At 34.3% G+C, this 26,006-nt stretch overlaps 1 protein-coding gene across 1 annotated transcript in view; it reads left to right on the top strand.

Moving 5' to 3' along the window:
* The window catches only part of PTPRO (protein tyrosine phosphatase receptor type O), a 112,040-nt gene extending 86,247 nt beyond the window's left edge, over positions 1-25,793 (top strand). The window contains exons 20-27 of the mRNA XM_051962428.1: positions 1,199-1,289; positions 2,353-2,429; positions 3,212-3,346; positions 6,313-6,435; positions 16,658-16,812; positions 19,553-19,688; positions 22,878-22,998; positions 25,442-25,793. Coding sequence (XP_051818388.1) covers positions 1,199-1,289; positions 2,353-2,429; positions 3,212-3,346; positions 6,313-6,435; positions 16,658-16,812; positions 19,553-19,688; positions 22,878-22,982 — 822 coding nt within the window. The 3' untranslated portion in view covers positions 22,983-22,998; positions 25,442-25,793. The remainder of the gene's footprint in view (positions 1-1,198; positions 1,290-2,352; positions 2,430-3,211; positions 3,347-6,312; positions 6,436-16,657; positions 16,813-19,552; positions 19,689-22,877; positions 22,999-25,441) is intronic.
* The last annotated feature ends 213 nt before the right edge of the window (positions 25,794-26,006 follow it).

Here is a 26,006-nt window from a genome sequence, read left to right as displayed (position 1 = left end):
CAAATAAAGTGACTAAAACATCCATGCTTTCTGTGCTAGCAAAGAACTGGAATCTGCAAAATAAATCTGCACCATTTGGTGAATGGCTAGGCAAATAATTCTATATGAATATAATCGAATCTTGCTATACTGCAAGAAATGACAAATATGATGAATACGGAAAAGCATGAACACACTGGAATTAATGCAAAGTGAAATAAGCAGTTAAGAAAATGTATATAGTGTTTAAAACAATATAAATGGAAAGATCAACCATAAATAATAAGAAATGAATGTTGCAAAATTATAAAGATTATGTAAGGCCCTAAAGAAGAGCTATGAAAAGATACCTCCTCTCACTATTTCTCAGACATGCAAAAGTCATTGTTGTAGAACATTCAATCTTTTTATATTGTTGCAGTATATTAAAATGTTTTGCTAATTGTTATTTTTTCTTCTTCCTCTTTTAAAAAATATTCTTTGTTATATGAGATGGCTATCTGAGATGGATAGGAGAGAAACATGGGGAAAATTGTGGTGATGTTAAAATTATATTAATAAAATGATTTCTAAAAACAGATGCTGATGAGTAATTTTAAATTATCTTCATGATGATTTCTTGTTTATATTCAATATAAGCACTGTAAAGCAAGAGGATCAAGACCATATGACACAATGTTTTTTCTTGCTTTTGGTAACATGTTGAACCAACTCTGACAACTTTTTTGTTTGTCTCTATAATAAGAATCTTTAAATCATTCTTTTTTCAGTTGCAATTACTTTTTATTTTCTGGCTTCAAGTTTTATAAGAATATCTATACTGATGGAATTCATTGGTCATTAGACAAAGAACACTTATTTATAGAGGCTCTTAAAACTGAAATAATTAGCATTCTCTATGCTCTTTTTCATCATTCCACAATGATCCCAATGGAAATAGAAAGAAACTATATTTATTAGGACCCATTCTTTGTTTTTCTATGTTTTGTTAGGTTGGTCCTCAGATTACTGTCATTTCCCTTGGAAAATCAGTGGAACTGTGTCCATGCTCCAATTTTCAAAGGACACTAATAATACTTCCCAGATATTTAGTGAAATTTCCTTAATTCTAATTTCATCTCCTGCAATGTAAGGGGTATCTTGACCCTCTATCTTTTTTTAGGTAATGAAAAAACTTCTAGAATATTATCTCAGAATTCTGTTCTCTGTCATTTAATAGGAGTTGAAGCTAATTGGACTGGATATTCCACATTTTGCTGCTGATCTTCCACTGAATAGATGTAAAAACCGTTACACAAATATTCTACCATGTGAGTATATTGAACATTGTCCCAGTCATGCTGATATATATCAAGGGCCAAAGTTTTTGTTTTTAATAGCTTATTAGTTTTTTTTTAATTATGATAAAATTTTGTTGTATCATGTTAAAATTTTGCTGGCTGTTCATTTTGATAAGAAATGGTAATAAATGGGTGCTACTATACTAAAGAAAATTATGGATATTTAACACTCATTGAAAACATTAAGCTTCAATCTGAGATTGAAATAAGGGTTTCCATAACATTGATATTTATTTAACATATTGGGAAGGAAAAAGTGAAGGATAATTTATCTGAAATGCCTACTTATAACTGACAAGCTAGATTCAATCTGAGCATTTTTGTAATAGGAATTGTATTTTAGGAACAGACAACACAGCATAGAGTTAAAGATTCCATTTGTAGCCAGACTCCACTCTTCCTCTGTGCTGAAGTGTACCATGAAGGCCATCCCAGGATCTGTGAAATCAGAAAGAAGATGTCTTGGTCACCAGAGAGGTCTACCCTCAAGTTATCTCTTGCAAAGGGACATTCATAATTCCTATAATATTCTAAGAGTTAGATGACATATATAGTCATGTCTCCTCAGAAAATGTTTCAAGTGATGATATGTTTGTGAAACTTTTAGATGACATGAAACTGTTAAGTTTAAGTGGTGAAATCAGGAATCAAAAAAGGCTAGAATAATGACATTTTATGAATTGAGATTTAATTGTATTAACATATTAATAAGGAAAAATATAAACTTCTATATTTGGGTTCAGAAATCAAATGTATAGGGAATATGTCTAATATAGCTAGATAATTCGTGTGAGGAAAAATCCCCAACAGTATTGGGGGTTATGCTACAACCTAAAAAAAAATCTAAATGAAAACAATTTGAAGTTTAGGAGGCATGTGACCCTTGCCCAGCTGGTACTCATGTTCCTTCATGATTCTAAAGGTTTCTTTGACTTTTGCTGACTTAGCCCACACTTGAGTTGAGGACTTATTCAGCACCCATCTTCCATGAAGAAATGTGAATATAATTCCTTTCCTTCTGGTATCTTTACAGATGACTTTAGCCGTGTCAGACTAGTCTCCATGAATGAAGAGGAAGGTGCAGACTACATCAATGCCAACTATATTCCTGTAAGTAAAAAAGAATCAGCAAATATTAGAATATATATAATATACATATATAATTGAATAATTGAACAGACTTCCATAAATAATACAAATATACCTAAAGGCATAGGTTTCAATAATGGAAGTTAAAGGAAATATAAGACATACATTCAGATAATATAAAATTCAAAAAAAAATGAAATACTGGGAGATAAAATGAAAGAAATGTCAGTTCCAGGGGAAAAAATATTTTTAAAAAGTTTCACAATTCTTTTACCCTCCCTATTATTTAATGGACAATATCCATTTTTCTTTTTCAGAACACAGAGTAAAAATGAATGAATAAAATCATAGTATCTTTATTTCCATTTTCAAATATTACTTAAACATACTTTTAGTGTAAGTTGAAATAGAAATGATGCCAATAACTACCTCTACTTTTTGTGATTGTTCAAAGCCAGGGATCTGAACTAGCTGAAATAGCAACAGCTGAGTCTCTGGGATGCTAATCCAACCAACTGCTCAAAAAGACTAAAGACAGAAATCGTCAGGTTGCCTTGGAAATAACGATGGAAATCCTAAAGTTCTATATAATCATTTAAATTAGCTTGGGTGGTTATAACATTAAATTTTTTTTTCAAAATTTAATCTTAAAAATGTATATAGTCAGAGTCAAATTTTTATTTTAATCAGGCCTGCCATGCTAATGCTGCAGGTGCTTATACTTTGCTCACTCAGGAGTTGTTAATGTTGGCAATAGCCTATGGGTAATGTATCTACCACATTTTTTTTTTTTTTTAAAACAGGGATATAATTCACCACAGGAGTACATTGCCACACAGGGACCCCTCCCAGAAACCAGAAATGACTTTTGGAAGATGGTTCTTCAGCAGAAGTCACAGATTATTGTCATGCTCACTCAGTGTAATGAGAAAAGGCGGGTAAGTACCTAAGTTCTATTTTATGTGGGAAAATCAATAGAAACTTTAGTTTCTATTGAAAACAGGGCTTGTGTGTATTTATATGTCTATAAGTAAAGGTATTTTACTATAATTATTATATATTTATATGCTGTTTATTATATATATGTATAGATATATATAGAGAGAGATAGATATAGATAGAAAATATGGTAAGTATTGGGAAAGAAATTTCAATACGTAATCCTATTGATAAAACTTTAACATCAATTAGGGTGTTTGATTTTGATAGAACTTTTTTATCCAAATGAGTCTTATTGCTTGCAAAGTAATCCACCCTGTGAAGCTATACTCACTTTTTCAAATACGCTACTTCTGATCACAACACAGAGACTCAATTTTCAGAAATACCATCATTTCTCTGAACCTCTGAAGCAGATTACCTTCATAATTTTCTAGTCCTACTTTGTTTCTGACCCAAGAGCAAATTGTTTGACCTGAACCATTTCCACATTCCCCAGAGTCAGCTTCAACTTAGCTAAGCTATTCTTCAGATTCCAGAAATATAGACCTTTCCTTGGCCCTTGATAAAAATCTTTCCAGTATGGTAGAATCTTGCTCTAGCTTGTGGTTTGCTGGTTGAGCTTTCTAGAACAATAATAGTTGCTCTTGGTAGTTCTTTAAGGTTTGCAAAACTGCTTTATATGCATTTTCCCACTTGACTCTTGCAAATATATAAAAAGGAATTACAGGTTTATTATCCTCATTTTACAAATCAAAAAATTGAAACTTAGGCTGGGGACAGTCCCACAGTAATACAGATAGTTAACATTCAGAAAAAAAAGTTTCACTTCCCTTTTTCTATCAAGGCAATCATTATTCTTCTAGTTACCCAGTTTCACAAGTTGTCATGCTTTACTCTTTGCACTCCCTTACCTCCCTCTTACATTCAATCAGTTGCCAACTCTTATTAATCCTACTTGCATAATCCCTCATTCCATAACCTTTTTTTTCCACCTCATGTGCCTATTACTCAACTTCAGGCCCTCATCGACTCTTTTTGTCTGGTTTTATTTCAGTAACCTCCTAATTGACCCTCCCAGGCTCTATTCTCTCCCCGCTCCAAAGAATAGTCTACATAGCATCTAGTGATATTTCTAAAGTACATGGTGAACCAAGTCATTACCCAAATCCAAGAGCTTGAGCGGTTTCCTGTTGCTCTATGATGAAATATAGGCTCCTCTATTTTATTTTTTAAATATTTCCCAATCTGTTTCCTGTAATGGTCTAGGCTCGGGTTGATGCACTGAGGTCCCAAGCACATGAGGCTAAATAGTAATTGGACCATACTCTATTAATATATGTGCTTGGAGAAAGAATGGCCCCCACCCACTCTTTGTGCAAGTCCTCATGTATTATATAGGAAATGACGATTTTGGTGAGTGGAGGCAGGGAAGTGGAGAGGGAAGGGGAAGGAGAGACTGCTGGCTGGTGTCTTGACACAGCTGCTCGCATTGCTATTGCGATCATCTCTGATCCCCCCCTGTCTGCCCATATTGCTATCACAAACCCCCTCACCTCTACTGAGAATAGATTGAAGATTTTTCCCTTAACCTGAATTCCTGACTCCAGCTGATTTTAAATATGCGGTCATCACAGTTTCCACCCTACTACTCTGTTTATTATACATAACTCCTTGCCATACTGTTGGAATCTTTACAAACTGTTAAATCATTAGAGTTGATAGAGACAATAATTATCTAATTTAGCATGGTTCAGTATCATTGATCTGATCTTACAAGGAGATGTTTTGAGCCAGAACCTGAAACAAGATACTAAAGTAGAAATAATTGATGCAATGCTTGTGTTCACACCAGTATTCACTGGAGTTCACAAGTATGGGAGATTAACAAAGTAAACTGTGTAACTTTGTGAATTCACACCTCCCCTAGGTGTGTCTCCAGAAAGAGAAGTCAACCTTTGGGAGATCATGTATAAAGAGGCTCTTAGCTTCGGATGAGTTAGTTACTTCTGGTTAGAGAGAGTTACTTTGGAACATTGACTGGGGTCGGAGAGGAGCACTCTGGGAGGAAGCCCACAAGCCCTCTCTCTGAGGCAAGAGAGATTCATTCCATTTTCCACTTGTGCTGGCTGGAGGCTGAAGAAAGCAGAGGCAGAAGCAAAGGACAATCTGCAAGAGCTCTTGGAACCAAGCAGAGAGATAGGCCTCAACTAACCGGGCTCTTTTGAAGGAGAAAATAAACATTTGCATTTTTACCAGCTGGCTGCCTTTTGGGTGATTATTACTCTTAACCAAAACTAAGGCTGCCTCCAGAAAACCTCCCTGAGAAATCTTCTCCTAGAGAGAACCTTTATATTATTTTAAAAGAAGAAAATTACCACACCATACATTCTATGCTTCAGCTAAATTGATATACTTACTGTTCTTCACATTTGGTACTGTATCTCTGCTTTTGAACAGGCCATTCCACATACCTAGAATGCACTCATCCTTCACTTCTGCCTCTTAGAACTTCTAATCTCCTTCAGAACTCAGTCTAAGATTATTTCCTATGTGACATATTTCTTGATTTTCTTCCCCACTAAATAATTTTATCTCTTGCATTTTTTTTGTACCTCGTTATATTGGTACATGTTTTTCCTTTAATAGAATCTCAGTTCTTTGAGGACAGAAATGATTTAATTTTCATATTTATATGCCTAACACTGAGCAAAATTTCTGGTAACCTAGACTAACTCCTTTCTTCTACAGAGAAACCAAAGCCTAGGGAAGTTAGAGATTTCACAGGAGTCAGAGGTTGGATTTAAGTCTAGATCTTTGTTCCTTAGTAAAATGAAGTTTGAAGACCAAAGAGAGAGAGAATCAAATAAGATTATAAATTTCTAGTCTTTTCTTAAAATAGCCTAATTGATTTATTATCATTCATTTTCATAGTTCTGAAAACATAGGTCCTTTTTTGTTGCAGGTAAAATGTGATCATTACTGGCCCTTTACTGAAGAACCCATTGCTTATGGAGACATTACAGTAGAGATGACTTCTGAAGAAGAACATAGTGATTGGGCCTATAGAAGTTTCCGAATCAGCTATGTAAGTAGCAGGGATCATGGAGGAATTCTCTCTCTCTCTTTTTAAAATAATAGCTTTATATAAAATACATTCAAAGACAGTTTTTCAATATTCACCCTTGTAAAACCTTGTATTCCAAATTTTTCTCCCTCCTCTCCCTGACCCTAGGAGTCTCTAGGGGAGACTTCCTCTCCCCTAGACAGCAAGTAATCCAGTCTAATAATCCAATCCAGTTTATCATGCTGCACAAGAAAAATAAGATCAAAAGGGAAAAAATGAGAAAGAAAGAAAAAAAGCAAGTAAACAACAACCAAAAAAAATGACAATACTATGTTGTGATCCATATTCAGTCCCTGCAGTTCTTTCTGAGTGCAGATGGCTCTCTCCATTACAGCTCTATTGGAACTGGTCTGAATAGCCACATTTGCAAAGAGCCACATCCATCAGAGTTGATCATCACATAATCTTGTTGTCATGTACATTGTTCTCTTGGTTCTACTCACTTTACTTAGCATCAGTCCATGTAAGTCTCTCCAGGTTTTTCTGAAATCATTCTGGGCTATGGCTCACTTCATAGCCATTGGTATGAACATCAAGATTTAGCCACATTGATTGATCATTTCTTCTAGAATGATAATATTCCATAACATCATCTACCATAATTTATTCAGCCATTCTCCAACTGATAAGCATTCACTCAGTTTCTTTACAACTACAAAAAGGGCTTCCACAAACATTTTTGCACATATGGATCTCTTTCCCTCCTTTAAGATCTCTTTGGGATGCAGACCCAGTAAAGACAGTGCTAGATCAAAGGATATGCACAATTTGATAGCCCTTTGGACATAGTTGGGGAATTCTCTTATCAGGTGAAGAGACTAGCAATCAAGCAAGACACTGATGCCTGTGGAGTTTGAAATGTAAAATTTTCCAGGCTATAATCTATAGGCGAACTTTGGTGTCATATTTCCATTCCTTTCAATATTTATTAGAGTAGCATGGATCCATTCATCAATCAACCAATAAGTATTTGCTAGGGGCTGCCTATGTGCCAGAACTGTGCTGTCAACCCACCCAAATTGTCCATTAACCTGTGCACAGCTGGAGTGAACAAAGCAGGCTAGAGACAATAGAGTCAGGAATCAAACAGAAATTTAATTTCAAAGTGAGGGAGATGACTTGCAAGCAAGGAGGGGATGTAGACACATGGACTGGGGTCCATCCCTGGTGAGAGGACCTACTTTAATGTGGCCAAATCTCAACACTCATTCCAATGGTTATGGAGTGAGCCATAGTCCTGACAAGGAGGGGTAATGCAACAATGAGACACTTTGATTCATAGCATAACTAGAATTCATCTGAGCTCAGAGAACACTTGGTGCTGGTCAAACCAGTACAATAATTACATGACTTTGCCAGAAGGTAAGATCATCTAGAGGATTAGTACAAAGGATTATTGTTACACCAATCTCAGGGGACAGCTTGTTGGACTTTAGCTCCAGTATCAGGGCATCTCCTAATATCTTGAAAGTGTTAAACACTAGAACTATGAAACAATCTCTACTTTCAAGAAGCTTACATTCCAATGAAAGGTAAATCAGAACATACAAGATAAATAGTGACATGATGGCACTACCAGATGGAGAGAGGCAAGAAGACTAGGAAAAAACTTTTTTATTAAAGATTTTTATTTTCAAAACATATGCATGGATAATTTTTCAATATTGACCCTTGCATAGCTTTGTGTTCCAAATTTTCTCTTCCTTACTCCACCTCCCCTAGAAGGCAAGCAATCCAATATATGTTAAATCTGATATATGTAAATATATATAATTATCATGTGGCTTGAGAAAAATCAGATCAAAAAGGAGAGAAAATGAATAAGAAAATTAAAAAAAGTTATGTTGTGATGTACACTCAGTTCCCACAATCTTCTCTCTGGGTGTAGATGGCTCTCTTCATCACAAGATCATTGAAACTAGCCTGAATCATTTCATTATTAAAGAAAGCCACGTCCATCAGAATTGCTTGTCATATAATATTGTTATTGCCATGTACGATGATCTCCTGGTTCTGCTCATTTCACTCAGCATCAGTTCATATAAGTCTCTCCAGGCCTCTCTGAAATAATTTGCTGGTCATTTCTTACAGAACAATAATATTCCATAACATTCACATACCGTCACTTATTCAGCCATTCTCTAATTGATGGGTATCCACTCAGTTTAGGAAAAGACTTAAAGGAGATAACATTTGAGCCTAGTGTGAAAGGAAGAAAAAGATTCTAAGAGTTTGAAATCGAGAGGGAGAATAGTCTAGGCTTGGGGAACTACTTATGTAGCAGTAAAGAGGTATAACATAGAGGATCATGTATGAAGAACAGTGTGACTTCACCAAACAATATCTGAAATGTAAGAAGAATGAAAAGAGGAAAGGGCTGGGTGGAAACAAGGTTTAAATGACAAAGAGCTTTTTATTTGATCCTGGAGATGTTGGGGAGCCACTAGAATTTAGTAGGATACGTAGAAGGAATGACATCAATCCTGTGCTTTAAGAAAATCACTTTGTTAGTTGTGATAAGGATGGATTGAAATATGTGGAATCTTGAGGCAGGGAGACAAATTAGAAGCTCATAGATATAGTACAGGCAAGAAGTTATAAGAGGTTCAACTAGGCTGGTGGCTATGTGAAACATGTTCCCCAAAAAATTATGATATTTAGTAAGGGATTGGATATCTGGGATGAACAAAGTTTTGAATCTGTTGTAACTCGAAGATTGGTGGTACCCTCAATGATAATACAAAAATTTGGGAAAAAGTAGTTTTGTGTGTGTGAGGGAAAGATGAGTTTTGTTTTGAAGTAAGACTAGGATTTGGAAATCTATTTGAATTGCCTACAAAACATTCAATTTAAAATATGCAACAACTATTTGTTTATTTGCACCATAGCTTAGGAGAGAAACTAGGGCTAGTTAAAAAAAATTATATGGGCCCATCAGATAAGACCACCAAGAAAAAAGTGTAGGAAAAAAAGAGGAGGGGAAAATCTGCCCCTTAGAGTAGAGTCAAGAAACTAGAGACCAAAAATGAAGAAGAGATACTCCAATGCCAAAGAAGGAAGAGAAAATTATGGATTAGAACAAAATCTCAAAAAACCTATCAAATGGCTTTCTTCTGCACATCTACAAGACAGTGAAAATTGTTGTCCAATAATCAGACAGTAATCATATTTACCATATTTTTTAAAATGCTAAGTATATCTTCCAGTCTTCAGTCCCTTCTAACTCAAAATCTATGATTCTGTGAAATGAGTTCTTTATCCTTAGACCTTTCCCCTTTCCCTTCAGTTCCTACAAAAAGAATCAGATTTATCTTCCTAATGTACAATTTTGATTACATGATCAAATGAGATAATATATTAGGATGATAAGCACAGTGCTTGGAATACAGGCTCTTAATAAATGTTTGTTCCTTATCTCTCTTCTTCTAATGAAAGTTGATAATTCATATGGTTGGATAAGGGACACACTAATAATATGAACCTTTTGTTTCCCAAGAATTCTCAATAAACAAAAAAATGTATATGCTATCATACTCAACTAAATCTATTTTAGAATAATGACATTAACAATAACAACAGGCTAACAAAATAGGTCATATTTACAAAGTATTTCATATCATATAGATCACTTTCAAGTAATCCTGTGAAGTAGAGTACAAATATTATTATGCCCATTTTACAGATGGGTAAATTGAAGCCCAGAAAAATTACATGACATTCTCAAGCTAATACAGTAAGGAGCATAGTCAATACAATGTTCATTCCTTTACAGATCATTTACCAAAAAATCAACCTTCAGCCTTTTAATTATCTGCCTTAACAGCCACTATTATTCTGCCTTGGCTTAATTTCCCAAGGAGAAAGCATACATTCTAATAGATGTAAATGATTAGTTGAATAACTAGGAATATACAGAATATCAGCAGAGTAGATGGAAGATAACTTAATAAGAGATGCATTAACAGGTTGGAGGACTAGAATGGCTTCCCATTGAAGAAAAACTTTGAGTTGAGTCTTGGGAGGAAAAGTGAGACAAACTAAAAAGCAGAGGTTAAGTGCCCAGAGTATAATAGGAATGGAAGACAACCAATTCAGAGATACAGAAATAAGAGATATTTTATTCAAGGAATTGGAAGATAGTTGATATAGTTGTGGTAGTAGATTGTAAGAACACTGAAAAGACAGGAAGGGGTAAAGTAATGAGTAGCATTAAATACCAAACAGATTCTTTGTGTTATCCTGGAGACAATGTAGAGGCACTGTAGCACTTGGAGCAGAGGTGGCAGTCAGATCTATGCTTTGGAGAAATTATCTATCGCTTTGGCAACTTGGAGGATGCATTGGAATAGGGAGAAAGCTGAGTCAGGAAGACCAAGTTGACTGCTATTGCAATATTCTAGGTGAAAAGTGATGAGGGCCATTACTAGGATTGTGGCTGTATGAATAGAAAGACAGATGCATTTATAAGAGGTGTTGTGAAGAACAAAATAATTTTGGCAAAAGATTGAATCTGAAAATAGGAAGTCAAGAATGACATCAGTGATACCCATGAATCTGGATGACTGGGAAGATGATGATACCCCTAAAGAGTAATAACAGTGCATACAATATCAAAGAGGATAGGGATTTTTCAATGGTTGTGGGGGGAGATGAAATATAATAAAATGAGATCTGTTTTAAATATGTTGAGTATGAGATGCCTGTACCATCCAATTTGAGATATCTATGTGATGGTAGGAAATGCATGACTAGAGCTTGGGAGAAAAATAAAAATATCTATTCAGATAGAAAGTGAGCTCTTTAAAAGCAGGGACTGTCACACTTTTTTATTTGTTTCTCCAGCACCTGGCAGATTGCTTTGTTCAGAATAAGCACTTAATCATTCATTCATATATGGTATATATGGTATGTCTGCATATATGGTATATATGGTAATCTGCATAACAATAATTGGAAATTGGATGGATAAGATCACCAAGTGAGAAAGTATAAAATAAAAAGAGATGACATCATCTCTTTTGGAATGTCTTCCCCCTTCTTTCTAATCTGGTTACTGCTATCCTAATTATATTAAAACCTAGAAAATTACTAGCTCACTTTCTCTCTTCTGGAATATTAGATCTCTGTGCTGGAGGCAGGTGTTTGGTTAGTGGTTAGAGTTGTAAACTTGGAGTAAGGAAAATTTGGGTTCAGATTCTACTTTTGATTCTCAATAGTTGTGTGATCCTAGAGAAATTACTTAATCTCACTGTGTCTCGGTTTCCTCATCTGTAAAATAAGACAGTTGGAGTTGTTTTTTTTTTTAAGTTCCTTTCAGTTTTTAAATCTATGATCATATGAATTGAACCCCTTGTGCTTAGGTTCTTCCCAACTCTAGTTCCTCTTTCACTTGATGCCAGAATTATTTTTCCCTAATGTATAGCTCTAATTATACCATTGACCTGTTCAAAAGACTTTAATATCATTATGATGGTGCTCAATACATGTTTGAAGAAATGAATTGAATTGAGTCAATAAAATGGAAAATATAATAGAAAATATTCATTAGGTTGCTCTAATGCCTTTCCTCTTTCTCTAGAAACAGCCCTATTCAACTAATTATATTATAAAAACATTATTCATATAAGGACTTAGTGGATATTTGTTGATTTAATATGGATTGCTGGCTACAGTAGAAAAATCAATAGAACTCTTCTAAAAGGTTGACAGTAATAATTATTTTAATGCATTGGTAATTTAGTAAAATATCAAGATAATAGTATAACAAATTCTATATTTGGTGATATATTTCTTTGCAAAAGTACTTCACTTAATCAATATAGAAACATCTCATCAATGATATAAATTGGTGCTTTTGATCCTAGCTTGAGAATTCATCAGTTCCTTTTCCACTATTTCTAGGGGAAAGATCATCACACACAGAGTAACAGCCTGCCCCTCTGAAATCTATCCTGGGCTCTGGGAAAGAATATTATGAGAAGGATAGGACAGACTCTTTCCCCATGTCACTCAGTCAATGTATTCCCCGGCTTGCAGAGGAACTCCTGTCTTATTTTAATATTGGATAGCAAGGAATTTTTTGAAAAGGGGAATGACATGGCTAGATTTATTTGTTTAAAAAAATCACAAGATTCTTAATATTTTCAAAGATTTAATTTTGGTGATTGGAATCAAATAAGGGCAACAAATTCTAATGACAATTCAAAATTCTGAAAATGGGAATAAATATTTAACTAACACTTTATTTTTCTGCAATCTTTGTGTCCTAATTTTTCAAATTCATTTGATGTAGGAAATGTACTCTGAAGGCCTAGAGTAAATTAAATCTTTCATTTGGTCTGTATGATGGGTACTGATGTGGTAAAGTCCAGAGAAATATCATCACACTCAAATGTCCTACACTGAACAGATGGGAAACTACATTGTAAAAAACTGGGGGACAAAGAGTATGAACAGAGATTTTTATTCCAGTAATTTATGTGCTATTGAAGTGTGCTGATTTCTTTTTGCTGTCTTGTTTGATCAAATGAAGACTTGTGCTTTGTTGGATTTATAATATTACCTATCTCAGTTGAATATGTAAATATATTTATTAAGTGATTTCCATATTCTACATGCTGTCTTATATTTCACTATCATTATTCATATCAATAAGCCTTTGCATAATCCTCTAAAGTTTGCAGGGTGCTTTTATATATTATCTCATTTGATCCTCCCCAAAATCTCTATGAAATGAGTATGGCTGATATTACTATCCCCATATAAGGATAAAGAGATCAAGATAAAAAAGTTAATTAGGTTCTGCAGCTAGAAAGTGCCAGAAATAAATTTTCAACACTCTTTTTTGTTCCAAGTCCGGCATTCTATCCACCTACCCATCATAAACTTCTCTAGGAAAAGTTATTTAGTAGCCTATGGCATCTGAGCTCTCTAAGGGATTCATATGCCTAATTAATGTTGATAAATACCATGTTTCCTTTTTTTCTTCAGTATTATGCAGTGTCACAATTCATTTGACACTTCTGATAGATTCTACCTTCTTATCTTTCATATTTGTAAAGGTTTTTTTTTTTTTTACCTTCATGACTCTCATTAAAACATTTTATTTAAAAATAAGGATCAAGGTCACATTATAATTTTTGACTTTTATTGTCCTGCTGATTATTTTAGATACTGAACTTTTCCTACTGAGCTCTTTTCATCTGCACCTAACCTTCAGTAACCAATTTTTAATGTAATCTATGCTTTCCCATTGTATGGTCACAATTATTCATCTTCTAGGCGTATTCTAGGTTCTAGGTGATTGGGACAATAAAACCCTCAACTATATACGAAGACCATGTACAAATATAAAGGCTTTTAGAAATCATGTAGCCCAAACCCTAGCTTGATATGTGAATTCCCTTTATAAAATCACCCAAAAAGCAGTTATGGAGAACTAATTCCTATGAATGAATTTTGTTAAGATTATAAAGGGAATTAAAGAAAATAATTGTGAAGGAAGCAGATCTAGCAGAAACAAATCTCAAACTATATTACAAAGTGATAGCCATCAAAACAATTTGGTAGTGAATTAAAAGATAGGATGGTTGAACAGTGATTGTATTAGTTCCACAATGTAAGGAGGAATAAGAAGCAAATGAGTATAGTAGCCTAGTACTTGATAAAAGCAAAAATCCAAGCTGTTGAGGCAAGAACTAATTACTCTTTGACAAAAACCACACGGAAAATTAGAAAGTAGTCTGGTAGAAATTAAGTATAGACCAACACCTCATGCAATATACCAAGATAAGTTCAAAATGGATACATGATTTAGACATAAAGGGTAATATTTATGTGAATTAAAAGAACACATAGAAAATTACCTATCAGATCTATGGATAGAAGAAGAGTTCATGACCAAGAAAGCTAGAGGGTTCAGAGCTGAATGAATAATTTAGATTGCATAAAATCAGAACGATTTTTGCATAAATAAAACTAATGCAATTAAAATTAGAAGAAAAGTAGGAAACCAAGGGGAAAACTACTGTTTTTCTAATAAAGATCTCATTTCTCAAGCATATTAAAGATGAATTTATAAAAAATAGTAGCCATTCTCCACGTGTTAAGAAGAAATGAAAGCTATCAATCTATCTATTAAAATGCTCAAAATTCCTAATAATTAGAGAAATGCAAAATAAAACAGTCCTAACAGTCATCAGACTGGCTAAGATGAGGAGAAAAATAAAACATTTCATACTGGAAAGAATATTAAAAAAAATAGTACCCTAATACATTACTGGTGAATTTGTGAACAAGTATAACCATTCTAAAACATTGTGCCCAAAGGGCTATAAAATTATGTGTTCTCTTTGACACAGCAATATTGCTACTCAATGAAAAAAAAGGACATTCATGTACAAAAGTATTTATAACTACTTTTTCCAGTGGCAAGGAATTGGAAACTGAGAGAATGTTCATCAGTTGGGAAATGACTGAACAAGTTGTTGAAATGGAACACTATGGTGTTTTAAGAAATATTGAAGGAGATAGTTTAAAAAAAAAACCTGGGAAGACATATTAATTGATGCAACTAGGGCAATCTGCATAATAACACAATTGTAAAATAATCAACTGTGAAAAATTTAGTAACTCGGATACTACTATACACCTGTCAGATTGGTTAGAATGACAGGGAAAGATAATGCGGAATGTTGGCAGGGATGTGGGAAAACAGGGACATTAATACGTTGTTGGTGAAATTGTGAACACATCCAGCCATTCTGGAGAGCAATTTGGAATTATGCTCAAAAAGTTATCAAACTGTGCATATCTTTTGATCGAGCAGTGCTACTACTGGGCTTATACCCCAAAGAGATACTAAAAAAGGGAAAGGGACCCGTATGTGCCAAAATGTTTGTGGCAACCCTGTTTGTAGTGGCCAGAAACTGGAAACTGAATGGATACCCATCAATTGGAGAATGGCTGGGTAAATTGTGGTATATGAATGTTATAGAATATTATTGTTCTGTAAGAAATGACCAGCAGGATGAATACAGAGAGGACTGGCGAGACTTACATGAACTGATGCTAAGTTAAATGAGCAGAACCAAGAGATCATTATACACTTCGACAACGATACTGTATGAGGATGTATTCTGATGGAAGTGGATTTCTTTGACAAAGAGAAGATCTAACTCAGTTTCAATTGATCAAGGATGGACAGAAGCAGCTACACCCAAAGAAAGAACACTGGGAAATGAATGTAAACTGTTTGCATTTTTGTTTTTCTTCCCATGTTATTTTTACCTTCTGAATCCAATTCTTCCTGTGCAACAAGAGAACTGTTCAGTTCTACACACATATATTGTATCTAGTATATACTGTGACATATTTAACATGTATAGAACTGCTTACCATCTGGGGGAGGGGTTGGAAGGAGGGAGGGGAAAAGTCGGAACAGAAGTAAGTGCAAGGGATAATGTTGTAAAAAATTACCCAGCCATGGGTTCTGTCAATAAAAAGTTATAATTATGAAAAAAAGAAAAATTTAGTAACTCTGATCAATACAGAAATCTACCACAATACCAAAGGATTCCTGATGACTCATTTTTTAAAGAACTGATAGACTCAGGGTACACATTGAAGCATATTTTTTCTCTTTATTTTTCTTGCTTTCCCTCTCTTCAGTAGATATCTATTCAAAAAATATGTTTTGCCTCTTTTCATATATATAATAAATATCGTATGTCTTTCCTTCTCAGTGGATGGGGAAGGACAGAAAGGAAGAAAGAACTTAGAAGTGAGAATAAAAATAATTTTATTTTAAAAAACCAAGTAACATAAAGCAAAATTGGGATACCTTTATCTTTCCACTGAAAATTCTATATTTATGAGCTCAGTATCAGTCATACTTTAGCAAGAGAACCCCCCCATAGGAGGCTTTTTTTTACAACCCTCATCCTATCCTAATCTCATTGGTGCCTCCTCATCAAATAATCTGTATTGATTCGATCTGTAACTATATGTGTTCATGTTGTCTCTAATGGAGTGTAAGCTACTAGAAGAAAGACTAGTTTATTCTTTTCATTGTATCCTTAGCATCCAGCACAGTGCATCTCACACGGTTGGTATTTATTGATAAAGTGCTTGAATCACATAGAAAAGTTACTGAAACACTTTTTTTGGCATATTCCTACAAAAGGCTGATGAGATGCAGGATGTCATGCATTTTAACTACACTGCCTGGCCTGACCATGGTGTGCCCACTACAAATGCTGCAGAAAGCATCATGCAGTTTGTACAGATGGTCCGACAGCACTCCACAAAGAGCAGAGGCCCCATGATCATACACTGCAGGTAATTTATTCATTTCTGTTTTCCTTTGAGCAATGGGTGGGGTGCGCTTTTTTTTTCTCAATGAAAGTAATACCAGATTTCCTTTAAGGGCAATATTTTTCAGAATTATTATGAGTACTATTCGATTTTGAAAATGTTACCTAGCTTCTCTCTCTTAGTCCTATGAAATTGTGTACTGTTTACTATCCACATGCAGTACTCCTACCCAGCTACATGTCACTTGGAAACTATGTGTTCTTCATTTACTTTTTCCTGAATGCATTACTGGACCAATCTCTTCTGAGTTCCCATTAATCAACAACAAGCTTTTATTTTTTAAACCATATTTCCTAGTTACTAAGGTCTGCACCTATGCCAAAAAACTCTCTAGTTTAGGACCAAAAAAACCCCCTCTGTAATTACCTCTTTTATTTTCAAGGCAAAAAAGGAAAATTGTAATATTTTGAGAGGCTTTGGAAGAACAAAGACATACTTTTGTGGATTTTTCTATTATAGAAAGTAACTTGGAAGAGCTCAAAGAAAGAAAGAATCAATTTATACAACTACTTACAGTTATATCTTTTATTATTTATACAAATATTTATAACTATGCTTTTTGATGTATTAAAGAATAGAGAAGAGAGTAGGTAACCATTTATTGGGAAATGGCTAACAAATTAAAATATGTGAATGTAAAGGATTACTATTGAGACCAAAGAAATGATGAAAGGAAAAATTTTTTAAAAACTCAGAGAATATTGTATGAATTGATACAGAATGAAATGTAGAAACCAGTAGAACAATTTGGACATTTTGTAAAGAAAAATGGCTTTGAAATTTTAACTCTGAACTGTGCAAAGATCAATCAATCACTAGTCCAGAAATCCAATGATAAGTATGCTTCTCACCTCTTGGCAGGGAAGAAATGAACTGTACATGTAGAATGAAACACACATTTCAAACACAATCAATATGCAATTTTATTTTGCTTAACTATGTCTCCTTATTATAAGGGAAGGCTTTTTTTTGGAGGGGGAGTTGTAAAGGGAAGAGGGATGGCATGAGAATGAAATAAAAATGAAGGAAATGTTAAAGACATTTAAAATTGCATAAAAGAAAATAAAAGAAAGTTCAGAATAGGACATAGAAAAATAGGACACATAATGCCAGATTAAGTTTATAATATATATGTATAAACATATATATATATAATAATACTATGTAAGAGAGATTCATAATCTCATGAACAACCTCCCCCTTTCTGTTCTTTGTATATGGAAATGTTCATGTTTACAGATTTTTGTCAAGTTTATAATAGGATCATAGATGTTGACATTGAAGAGGAATTCAAGGTTTTCTAATACTTCTCTTTCATCGAGGAAACAAAAACTTGTGCCCAAAGTCACACAAATAAGTAGCAGAGGCAGACTTTGAACTTGGGTCTGATGGCATCAAATGTATCATTCTTTCGGCTACAAAATTCATTTTGAAGGTACTCTCCCAAAAAGCTACAATAGGTTGGACCCACAGAGTTCTGTGGAATTTTTGTAGCAAACTGGAGATGTTTTGAGTCTGCTCTGCAGATAAATTTAAGCAAGCACAAGAGTTAATTAAATCCAGTTGTCAAAAGTCATTATCTATTTTCTGCCTAGTAATATGCTTGTTCTTACATATGGTTTTATGTCAGCCAAGTCTTTTAACTTTTAAGATCACTGTACATGAATAATATGAATCCAGATTTTTCAGACTAGGATTGTTCTTTCTTTGAAAGCTCATATCATTTAGTTCAGCTCATAAGACTTAAAGATCAAACATCAGAATTATTGAACACATTAGCTTTATTATTGTTCTATTAGTACCATTCTTTGCCTAGATGCTTCAGTAAATATGTGAAGCAATTGTTTGATAGCAAAGAAGAGCTAACTCATACAGAACACTAGATATCCCAATAAATTCTCTAATACATGCATCCTTTATTCTCCATCCCACCCCTAACCCCATGATCCTAAGAGTCCTAGGGTTTGGAATCTGGATGATTTGATCCAAATATTCAATTCTATTTAGAAACAGTTGTCCAAGATGTCCTTGAAGAAGGAGTTATTCCATAATCAGTTGAAGATTCTGCCTTCGAGAGAATTCCTTTACCTTCTATCAAGGGGTACTGATCTTTAGGGTTTTACTACTAGCCTGTCACACAGACTTCATACTGAAATATTCCAGGGCTGTAGTTCTAACAATTTAGAATCAGATCTTCCTTTGTGGTATACTACCCATTTACCCAAAGTGACAAAAATGCTAAGATCCCATAAGTACAAAAATGTCAATAACAACCAAATTTGGAAAGTTGAACCTTCCTGTGTGAACTGTGGAAGATATAAACTCACAAGTCCCTTAAAGATACAGACGATGTCAGCAACTTGTCTAGTATTCCAATTGACTTTAGTAGTGCTAAGCCTATAATACAGGCTCAATAAATTATTGATTTGTTTGGAGAACTAAGAGCCCATGTGAATGTGTGATCATCATCTCTTTAGCAAGTTCACCAAAAAAGTATCAACAGCAAAAAACAATCTTCCAAGTGGGGGAAAAACACCAGGAAGAATAACTGCATCTCTTTAAAATATAGCTTTTTTAAAGTATTAAAGTGGAAAATACTGTGGGAGAACATGATTAATATGTTCCCTAGTAGTACTAATTATGTTTAAAGAAAAATAATTGATAATTCTCAACTACAAATAAAATGATCTAAACAACATTGCAGTGCTGGTGTGGGACGGACAGGAACATTCATAGCCCTGGATCGACTGCTACAACATGTTTGTGATCATGAATATGTTGACATATTGGGTCTGGTATCAGACATGAGATCATACAGAATGTCCATGGTGCAGACAGAGGTAAGAGCTTGATTAATGTACATGCTTAAATTTTGCTCTCAGAAGAGAACATATCATCTACATGAAAACAGCATCGCAAATATCCTGGTTTTATCTATAATTGTGTTTTCATGTATTTTGATGTCATCCTACCATAAAAGAAGCAATTAAAACTAAAATTAGCATTAAAAAAGCTTTTATTTTATATTTTTATTTCTACCTCACAAAAATGCTATAGGTACTCTAGGTATTATTATAACCCCCATTTTATGATGAGGAAATAGGTTCATAAACAGTGTTTTGTCCAGTCACATACCTCGTAAAGATTAAAAGTAGAAGTTTAATCCCCTATCTTCCTCCAAATTCAGCACTTTATTAACTATGTCATACTGTTATGAGTCTCTAGAAGTAAATTTGTTCTAAAATGATCATAATTTTATTGGTGTCAAGATTTTTTATTATAACATTTATCACAGAATTGTAGAATTGAAAGTTGAAAATCATCTCAAGATTATTGAGACCATCCTCCTCATTTGCCAAAAGAGAAATTAGCTTTTATGAGTAAACTAAAGTATCTAAACAAGAATATTTCCACAAGTTAAAACATGATAAAATAAAACATGTAAGAGTGATGACCAAATTTCATTTAAATTGTTAATATTGGATTTGACTCAGTGAATTTTTCATTAGTTTTTCTCTATGCAAGTGTCACAACCAATGATAGGTTCTGGGTGGATTACCATCTAATCTACATCTGGTACATGATTTCGGAAGAAAACCTATTTCTCTCTCCTTCCCTTCTCCCCCCTCCCCAACCTACCTTGCCCATTGCTTTTCTACCTCCATTGTTAGGTTTTCTTCTTTCATTTAAATGGATCTTTCATTTTTCACAACGTGGAAAAACCTTTGATAAATGTGCAATGACATTCTTCATCATCTTGTATTGGACATAATACCCTAGCCCACCCCCATCTTTGTGTCTTTGGAATATATAAGCAGGATGTGATAATAATAATCAAAATCTGGTGCCAACCAGCAGCCTGAAAGTGGAGCTGATTTGCAAAAAGTGGAAGTAGGCATGAATTATTGTAAGTACAAACACCCCAGGCACCCTTCCTATAATCCTAGTCAATCAGTTTAGATTCTGAACATCTTAAAATCAGGTAGACAATGACCCCATTTTCTAAGGAGTGTGTGGGAGGAACACTTTAGTTGAATGCTTTCTGGATCTTTTTAAAATTTCAAGTGAACAAAAGTGGTTTTCTTCCGTATGTTTTGCATCACTAGACCACTAGATGTCAGGATAATTTAAAAAAATAGCTACTGCTGTTTTCTGTTAGATTTTTCCAACTCTCCTCTTTTTCCTCTTCCTCCTGTTTTCTATCTGTCTTTTTATGTCTGTCAGCCTGTCTTTCTCTCTCCTTCTCCCTCTACTTCCAACACATATACTCATACATACTGGACACAACAATTTGTTTAATATGTGAGAAATAATAGGATTATATTTAGGTACAATCTAACTCCAGATGCTAGGTAGATATCATTTCTCCCCTTTGAATTCAAATACATTGTCATTAAATTCATAATGTTTGCCTGTCCCTCCTTAGATAGATTCATACCTAAATTTTTTGTTATAATTGGCAGAAAAAGTACTTGAAGTCAAGGATCAGAATCTTAGACTTATAAAGGACTTTAGAGAAAATTCATCCCAATTTCCTCATTTTACAAATGAGGAAACTGAAATCAAAAAAATTCATATCTGCTCAATGTCATAAATTTCTTAATTCCAACTTCCAAGCTCTTTTCATTGAATTGCAGAAAGGTCATTTGTTGCCCTCACCAAAAAAAAAAAAAAAAATCACGGTTAACATGGTGACCTTGAACAAAGTATATTCATCTTAGACAACAATTTCACATGTTCATCTTTCACTTACTTCAAAACTCTTGAGAACATGTCATCTATTTTCTAGTTACTTAGCCTCTCATTTCTGTCCAGTTTATACTTAGAACATGGTATTCACTTAGCATTATTCTACCATTTTTTGTTTTGAAGGAAGCAAGAACCAAATAAAAAGAATTTTTTATTATACTTTTAGTGGCCTTAAAAAATTCCCCTTGAATTGTCTTGCACCTGACCCAGAAATAAAGGACTTACTAAACATTGTTTAACAGGTTTTGCAGCAGGCTATTTGATGTTATAACATCAAAAGACTTGTGGCAGAGCCTTGACTGATAATTCTGGTGCCTAAGATAATAAAATGGAAGGACCACGGGTTGGAAGGGGAGATCTCCAGGAGGAGACTTGATACTTTAGGAAACAAAACCCATGTAGGATATCTTGAGGAAGAAAATATACCTGCAGTATAGCTATGACAGTGGTTAAAAAAAGAGGAGAGATGGGTCCACCATTTGGTAGCTTCTTATTTTAATAATTTTTCTCTTGATGATTATTAAAGTTAGTTTAACTTTGTTTTCTTTCCCTCTCTGCTAAAGGAGTAAATATTTCATCAATACCATATAAATTTTAGTGTATTATTTAGTAATTTTGACTAAGAGCAGAACTGTTGTGAAGATCAAATGAGATAATATAAAGTGACTTTTTATTCTAAGTTGCTATCATAAATGTATGTATATCAAGATTAAATCGAGTTTGGTGTTATAGAGAGCATCCATGCTTTATAGAGGATCACAGAGTTTAGAGGTATAAGATGTCTCAGAAATCATCAGTCCTTTCTAGTTCTAGGACTGTGATGAAAGCCAATTCTCTCATTTTACAAATGGAGAAACTGAGGCACCATTAAGTGAATTGCATGATGTTATAAAAATCATAAGTGAAGCTAAAATTGGAATCTGGGTCATTTGACTTAAAATAAGCTGTCTTTTCTATTGTTACCACACTAATTCATTAAAGTCATAAACTTTTAATTTCCCTTTCAATCACAAGATTCTATGATGCATATTTTTTGATCAATCACTTGAAGGAGTGAACTGAAAAATACATTTTTAACTGAGGTATCAGATTAGCAAATTTGAGATATTAGACTTCCCTCTCTATGCAAAGATCAGCACAAAAACCATCTATCAAAGTTTAGCAGATCCATGACCATAGTTTCCTGGCATATTGTTGATAAAATGTATTTTGATATCATAGTCTTAGGACTGTATAGGAAAACCTGATTCTGAAGATTTCATACTTCTCTTTTACTCTAGGAACAATACATTTTTATCCATCAGTGTGTACAATTGATGTGGATGAAGAAAAAGAGACAGTTCTGCATCAGTGATGTGATATATGAGAATGTTAGCAAATCCTAGTTAAGGATACTGAATAGTAAGTATTGAAGACTAATACTACTAATAATTTATATTATAATTAATAATAATAGGTGTTGTGCTAATGTGCACAATATGTGCATTAAGCACATATGAGTATGTGCTTAATATTTCTGGGTAATGGCGTGAGGAATGGTAATTCTGACTTCCAGACATCCATCATACTAACTTCAGCTGTAAACATGGATAGAAATGTCTGGATCAAGGTAATGGGGCACTACAGAAGAGGAGCTGGATTGTACAGGCAAGGAAGAGAGAGTTAATAAGAATAAATTTGGTTATAAAATAATACAATAGCATTTCTTTATTATTATTCAGTCATGACTAGTGACTCTTCATGACCCCATACCACACTATTGATGAGTTGTTTTTTTTTTTTTTGGGGGGGGGGCAAAGATACTGAAGTAGTTTGCCATTTCCTTCTCCAATGGATTAAGATAAATAGGGCTCAGTAACTTGCTCAGGATCACATACCAATAAACTGGATTTGAACTCACCCCACATTTGACAATCTTCTGTCAAATATTATTATTACTTTCCTAACACATCTCCTATATCTTGTCTCTAACAAAATAACAAAGTAACCAGTCACCATGATTCAGGCTCTGGTTATCTCCCACCTGACAATTCAATGTACTTTTAATTGGTCTGCCTGCCTCAAGATTTTCCCAACTCTAATCCATCCTCTATTCAGCTATTAAAATGATTTTTCTAAATTTCAGGGTTGGCTTTGTCACACAAACACATGTACACACATACATATTCCTACTCAGTATATTATAATATTCCCTATTACTTCTGGGATCAAATATAAAATCTGTTTGGTTTTTAAGTCCTTCCTAATTTGGCTGATTCCTAACTTTTCAGTCTTCTTATGTATCTTCTCTCATGTATTCTTTTGTTCCAACCACCTGGCCTACTTGTTATACCTCATAAATGACTTTATCTCTCTCTTCTGTACTTTTCACTGGCTTTCATGCCTTGAAAATTCTCCCTCTTGAGACCAGAGCACCAGCCCTGAAATCAGGAAGACATGAGTTCAAATCCAGCCTCAGACACTTAACACTTCCTAGCTGTATGACTATAGGCAAGTCATTTAACCCCAATTGCCTCAGCCAAAACAAAAAAGGAAGAAAAAAATCTCCCTCTTTGCCTCTGTCTCCTGGCTTCTCTGGTTTCCTTTAACACAGCTCAAATGTCACCTTCTGTGATAGCTCTTTTTCATCCTCTCCCTTTCTTCTTATTACCTCCAGTAACTTTTCTCTGTGGCCTTGTGGAGAGAAGTGTATAAGAGACGATGAGCAGATATCACAAGACTTAGCAGCTATATAGGGTGAGAGCAAGTAGTTCAATATGACACTGAATATGAAAACTTGTGTTTTGGAAGTTATGTCAGACAGTAAAAGAAAATTTAATTTTTCATTGATCCTTCAAGAGAGGCAAATGCCATATAGCTAATTCTTCAATTAAAAAAAAAAAAAGAAAAACCCAAGAGTATAGATAACAAAGTTTCATTCTATAAATACAACAAATTTTTAAAAATCACTTCAGTTCTAGATTATGTCTGGTTAATAAAAAAGGTCAACTTGGGAAGAAAGGGAAAAAGAAAAAATGGAAAATTTGTCAGAGAAAGAGGAAGGCTAGAAGAAAGAACAAATAACAAGAAAGTGTTAGGTTTCTTGCAAGGTGCTAAGTCTGGAATTGATAGAGACAATAATTACCTAATTTAGCATGGTTCAGTATGATTTATCTGATCCTACAAGCAGATGTTATAGGCCAGAACTTGAAACAAGGCACTAAGTGGAATTGAGGAGACGGGAGTTAAATCTAGTTTAGCATTGATTTAATCCTACAACAAATAATGGTTTCCTAGTGATATAATGATTGGTGTATACTCAGTGTACAGCATATAAGCAAGAAGCTCTCAGGGCCAAAGAAGCCCACTGGAGGATGAGCCCACTAGAAGCCTCAACCAGGATTCAGTCTGGGATATTCATAAGCCAGAGAAGGCAGCTTATGCTGTAGGTACCAAGACTGCAGAAGGCCTCCAGAAAAACTAGCCAAGCCCCAAGTGAAGGAGACAAGATGTGAAGAAGACAATAAAGGATTTGGACTTTAACCCCTGGCTGCATTTGGGGTTATTACACTGAACTGAAACTAAATCTGCCTCCAGAGGCCCCCCAAGAAATCTGCTCCCAGAGAATATCAAATTTTAGAGAAGAACATTACAAGAAAGGAAGAGTCTTTCAGAAATTTAAAGAATATGGAGACTTAGGAATGTTGCTTCTAGCTGAAAAAAATTAAGTAAATTAGTAACAGGGTTAGGAGGAGACTAGAAACTTATAGGTGTATTACTTTGTCATCCAAACCCATTCACTGAGGGGACAGGACCTTTTCCAAGCACAGAATGCTTATTGTATTCTTTTTTCCTTCATTCACAGGAGAGAACATGAAGTATACCCACCTTCCCTTGCTTCAGGATTATTGGGGGCGGGAAGAACCTACTAGCCATTTTGCCAAGGAAGGTCCCTGCTTTGCAGTACGTGGCCATTAAAGAGGATATATTTTATCTTGTAGAAACACTGGGAAGACTTAGCCTTAATGAGCCTACAGTGTCTTTTGGACTGCTTATTTCTGGACAATTAAAATATTGGACCAAATTCAACCAAACATGATAAATGATGAGATACTCTGCAGAGAACAGAGGACAGAAAGTACACCACTCCTGAAGAGTTTGGTTTGTCTTTTGCTGGTTGGACTTAGTTTAAATGCAAGTACAATATATACATATATATACATATATATATATATATATATTTTTTTTTTTTGGTGACTATCTCAGAAAGAAAAATTGCTTTCACTATGTGTCACTAGTCTATTATTAGCATCTAATAACTCTTCATTATTAAAGAAAGAGGCATGAACATACATCAAGTAATTGCAATTCTGCACAAGGAAATAGGAATATTGATGTTATCGTTTACCCTCCCATTAAAGTACTGTACC

The sequence above is a fragment of the Antechinus flavipes genome, chromosome 5, assembly GCF_016432865.1.
Source record: "Antechinus flavipes isolate AdamAnt ecotype Samford, QLD, Australia chromosome 5, AdamAnt_v2, whole genome shotgun sequence".
Taxonomy (NCBI): Eukaryota; Metazoa; Chordata; class Mammalia; order Dasyuromorphia; family Dasyuridae; genus Antechinus; species Antechinus flavipes.
Note: the sequence above shows the minus strand (reverse complement) of the source record. Positions and strands in the feature narration are given on the sequence as shown.